The sequence below is a fragment of the Opisthorchis viverrini genome, assembly GCF_000715545.1.
Source record: "Opisthorchis viverrini unplaced genomic scaffold opera_v5_268, whole genome shotgun sequence".
Lineage (NCBI taxonomy): Eukaryota > Metazoa > Platyhelminthes > Trematoda > Opisthorchiida > Opisthorchiidae > Opisthorchis > Opisthorchis viverrini.
Window position 1 is genome coordinate 438,725 of NW_008751926.1, and position 5,347 is coordinate 444,071.

General features: G+C 42.4%; 1 protein-coding gene across 1 annotated transcript; it reads right to left on the reverse strand.

Annotated features, from left to right (window-relative positions):
- Positions 1 to 735: 735 nt before the first annotated feature.
- T265_09326 (hypothetical protein) lies at positions 736 to 3,662 on the reverse strand (the record flags this gene model as incomplete). Its single annotated transcript, XM_009175359.1, has 4 exons — positions 736 to 819; positions 1,153 to 1,331; positions 3,221 to 3,325; positions 3,581 to 3,662. The coding sequence occupies 4 exons, from the start codon at positions 3,660 to 3,662 to the stop codon at positions 736 to 738; spliced, it is 450 nt and encodes a 149-aa protein (XP_009173623.1).
- Positions 3,663 to 5,347: the final 1,685 nt, after the last annotated feature.

A 5,347-nucleotide genomic window follows, 5' to 3' on the forward strand; every position in this document is an offset into this window, starting at 1 on the left:
CATTGCTTTATACAAAAGACCATAACGAACGCAGACGACCAGTGTGACGTTTTGTACATTTATTTTACTTCCATTATAACACTACGTATTTCATCAATTGCATAATCATTTTTTGTTTGAATACGAAAAACTACAAAAAACGCGCACTTGTACAATTTCACATAATACAAGCGTAGTCACGTGCTTCGACTCTCTCTTCTGATTTCGCTCGCACTTGCAGCGGTCATTCGCGAGTCTCATGTACTAACTGTGGTACCAAAACATTTCAGACCATCTTCGGAATCTATTATATGTGGGACTGTTCAGAAGAAGACCTCTGGACCAACATAATTGGATTATTGCTTATTCGCTGACCTGGGCCAACGACGAACCATTTTAAAGAGAATAATTGTTAGTGAATTTGTTCCATCTGATCTCTTTATTTTTGTATACCCAACCTAGCGTAATTATTTACATTTCTTTGCCACACACTCATGGTAAACTAACTTACTGGGTAGCCATACCACTACACCAGCGAAAGCGCAGCATTTTGAAGGTAGGTCACGTCACAATAAGAAAGGAATGCAGTGTTTTGTTTGACAAATAGATTGTACTTGAAGGAAAACCAAAACTCAGAATGGTTGTGTCCAAGAAAAGACAGTCACCATAAGACATGCAAAAAAGAAGAGATAAGGGAACCAGAACTGATGCGGAACACGAATTTTCAAATTCCCGCCGTTAGATCACGATTAAGGGTTAAACAAGTTGAATCGGGATCTCCACACATACCATTTGTCCGCCCTGTGAGTTTCTTAGCACCCAGCGGACATTCAGTCGTATCTAGAAACAAGAGTGTGAAGGCAGAGCGTAGTTGTGTATGTTTAAGGCATCGTTTAGCACAGATAGTCAGTGTCAATCCAGACTAAACATGCGTGCGAACTAATCGACAAGATAAGACTTCATAAAGGTTTGGAGAATCGTCGGTGAATAAATATACTCAATCTCTCCTGAAACAAAGGTATACGTGTTGTTACTTTGATGTGTGCGTTTATGCACTTGTTTTTGTATGAGGAATACCATCATTTATGTCCCAATGTTGTGAGCCAGAGCAAAAGCTACATATTGATGAGCTTAATTGAGGCAAGCAATCACAGTAAACCTGTTATGACTCACTTCAGGATAGGACTGACCAATGAACATGGGCTTCGTATATGTGTACCATTGTCCTGATTGAAGAGGACAACTCGGCTGGACGTGTCCGCATATCTGCGGCGAGTCCAAATCGACAGGGACAACTGAACCTCCAACGATACCAGACACCTCGACCGTACCACCAGATCCTGCAGACCGGCCTGAGAGGTAGAAGCAACCATACAAGTTACAATGACCAATAACAAGCGAGTGGGACTGTCTGTCAGTATCTTGGGTACTCGATATAAATGGGTAACTGTCGGTATCCGAATGCTGATAGCGGGTTGCTACGGTCTGATGACATTTGAACAGTGCATTGTAAAGTGTACCATTGGAGAAAACATTCCGTTTACCTAATCGAACCAGAAAAGTTATCATACGAACTAGAATGGTCCAACTAATGAATTACAGGTAAAATGAGATTTTTAACTCATTTTCACATAGGTGACCGGACAATGGAACCGTTATAGTATCGGGATCACGCCTCAGTTTGCCACCGGTTTTGATCGATTCACCAACAATGACTCGATTAATTTATGTCCCTTTGACCAGCTGCTTTTCGTTATCACCTTGAATGATGAGCGAATATCATCATTAGACCTGGCTGTAGGTGCGTGCTTTGCGATCGATAGACCGTATTGTTTTTTCGGTAGTAATTTAGCGTTCTCATTGAAAGGTGATTCCCAAATTATTTTACGTCAGTTTTATATTGCAAGTTTTGCTGTAACTGCGGATAAGGTTAGTAGATAAAACAACAGGTAAAAGAAAACAGACTTCATCGTCCTGATCAGCGATGAGTGCATTGCCCTCACCTGTGGTTTCAAACTGATTCGTGCAGCAAAACACTTTTTACACAGCCAAGTTTACTGTCCTCTCCGACAGAACTAAGCTAGGGTCTCTAGTGTATTGAACCTCAAGGAAACCAGCTGCGATCTGGGAGGTTGACTCTATTTTAGATGCTTCTCAGCAAAGTCGTTTGGTTGATTAATCGACTGCAGTTCGCTTTTGGCCAGCTGATTCTCTAATCCGCTTAGCTGGCTTGCAAGCTAGTTTGACGCTTTAAAGGAAAATTTGTGTCAGTGGACATGTTTATCACACCGGACGGAAAGTCGCACAGTTAAGTTGCTGTTCTATCCGAAACGTTTTGTGGCACAAATGACGTGTTGGTGAACCATTTGGATTTCTCTGATGATCTTACTTAGGAAACACTGAAGTTTGTGCAGACAAATAAAATGTGAGATAGTAAAATACACTCATTTGAAAACCATTTCGGCTTTCACGAGGGACTCGCTAACTTCGGGTTCAATTAGAACATTTGGTTGACGGAAATTCAGGGACTACGCCTACCTGATGGGCCCCAAGGAGGACAGAACAGGCTATGCGTTGTCAAAAGGCTTTCAGCAAGCTTATGAGTCGCGTATTTCGTCTAAAACGGAAGGTGCTTTTACAGGCAATTTTCAAGATATAAATTCAACTGGTGATGCCTGCTAGAGTCTTATTTCCTGCGCCTTGCAACAGTCTGGTCGGATAAAAACCCGCGATTTCATTAGGGAAATGTGCTTAGTTGGTTATGAGCCCTACATCAACAGGGCACATATTTACATTTAAACTACCTGAAATTTGTGGAAACGATAAAAAAAATTCACAGGCATTTTTCGAAAGCTGCTTTCTGACAAATCATTCAGTCGGATGCCCTGGCAAAGAATTTTTAAAAAAATTAAAGAAATATTCGGTGTATTTCACCAGTGAAGTAAAACATACCACGCACAAGTGCGATTACAAAGCCTTAAAAACTTGAAAATGAATTAAATTTGTCATGAGGAATGATTTCATCTATGCACGTATCCTAATGATTTTGGCACAAATAATGAGTGCTAAATCTGCGCTAGACCAGTCACGCTAAGTTTACCAGCAATATGCGAAAAGAACCTCTCGTGAAGTTTGGAAAGCCAAGTTTATTGTGGTCAGTGAGCAACGAGGTCACGGGCGCCCATTGGAATATCAGTTTGGATCAAGCGCATTGACACCACTGTTTAGTGGTAGGACTTACCTGCCTGGAAAGTGATCTGCGTGGTGGCTGTGCTTCCCCTGGTCAGCGAACACGGTGTTCCATAGCACGGTTCCACGGCGACCGAGTAGACTGAAACGCTGGAGCCTGTATAAAGAAAATGCGATATTTAAGGGTGTTTGCATCAATCTGGTAGACAGTGACTGGTAGAGCTGTGTTGGGAAATATCAGTGTTCGTCTGAGGGCGTCAAACTGCTCAGCAATGCGTAGTACTTGTACTATTTCAGACGAAGATACAATGACACTGGAGCATTTATCTGGGAAGATAATCGATTTCGAATAAAATCGATAAGTCCCCTCAACACATACGAAACAGCCACCCTAAGCGACGGAAGCACTCACCACAATCCGTGTATCTCACACTCCCGGCGTTAACAAACAAGAAGGCACTGGTGAACAGGAGAAGTGCTTGTGGAACTCGCATAGTATTTCGACTACCACACTCTCTTCGAATTGCGCTCCCACCGCCAGCTTATTTTATACCGTCTCTCGAATCTCTAGTACGAATAATATTGGATGAATCTGGGCCAGAATACTTGCGGGCCTTTACTGAATACAAATACTTAATGCCCTTGACTTATCCAGACAAATATGGTGTGATTTGTTTCCGTTGAACTTGGCTTGGTTCGAAATCGCCTGTTATGATTGCACGATTATGTAAATCTGGTCCTACAGGTTCATTTGTAATCAAACTAATCCCACTGGACTATTGTGAGCCAAGAGATGGGCCACAGTGCCCCACCGACCATTTGTTTCTCTGTGCTTGTTTTCTATGTAAGAACTCGTAGTACAACGGGAAAGACCACCAATTTACACGAAAGATTCACACAAACTCTGAGACCACTGTTAAACCACAAATTGACTTTTTCTGTTCACAGAAGTCTGGGTGCCTAACTGCCATTCAGCTGGCGGGAAGCAGAAGGGCATAGATACTGCCAGTTTTCCTAAGGCTAGACAGGAGAAGTCGAGGTGCAGATAAACCAAAGACTTTCCGGTCAGTAGATTTGCGCTCTAACCACTTGAGCCATTTCACCTCCCTCTGAATGATGAAGGCCAATGCAAACTGTCTGCTGGTTTGGTATCCAAAAATCTTGTCACGGTGGTACTCAGTAAATTGCCTGAATGACAATGTTCACGGGACCACAATGGTATGAAGACTTCAAATGCTTCAGGTTTGGGTGCAACCAATTACCTCATCGTCTGGCCAGTGTATCTGCCTGAAAACTCGTTTGGTCTCTCGTTGAGCCAATGAATCAGTCTCAGTCGGTTGGTGAAGAGCACCTTGAACTTACAGTCAGCAAAAGTGCTTGTTATGGGGCTATTATCTCAGCGGAAGCATCGCTGACAAATAAGGAATGATTCTCTCTGGAAAACCGTCATGGGAGTAAAAGTTGATTGCATGGCCTTCATAAATTTATCCAGGCTTATTCTTTATGAGTAACAATAAAGTTGAATGTGATTTGCAGGGACGCATCTAAACAGATCGTGTGCGATGGACCGTGTGATTGAAAAGTACTTCCTACAAAGGTGTCATTAAGTTGAGGCTACCACAGAAATGGCTAAGTTGATGAGGCCGTGTTGTCAGGGGTCGGACAAATAAGTTTTAGAGCTAAACTGGAAGAACCTGGCTGTTCCTGCAACAAGGTTTTGCACATAATATGCTGCCAAAGAAAACACAAGACGCGATTATCGAGCCCCTCATTCTATGGAACACATTGCTTCAACATCTGTCTACAGAATTTCCTGGATTATCAAGCCTAAATGACCCTCAAAATCATAATAACAGTTCTGCACTACATGACTGACTGGGCGGATGTGTAGGAGCCCTTCGGAAGCAAGCTCTTTCGACACGTAGAAACAGATTCCAGATTGGGTTGCAGGCGCTTTGCAATATTTTTCAACAGATTATCCATCGAAGGCAATCACTGTAGTGGTCATACTTAGGGGGCGAAAATATCTATAATTTACTTGAACTTCACTGTTTGACTTGTGGACACTTCATGTTGATATCTTCTTGTTTCTGTGGCGTCACTAGAAAAGAACCCCGCTCGATTTGTCACACGGACTTATTTGTGGTAGCAAGAGACAAGTGCGACAATGTCTAGGAAA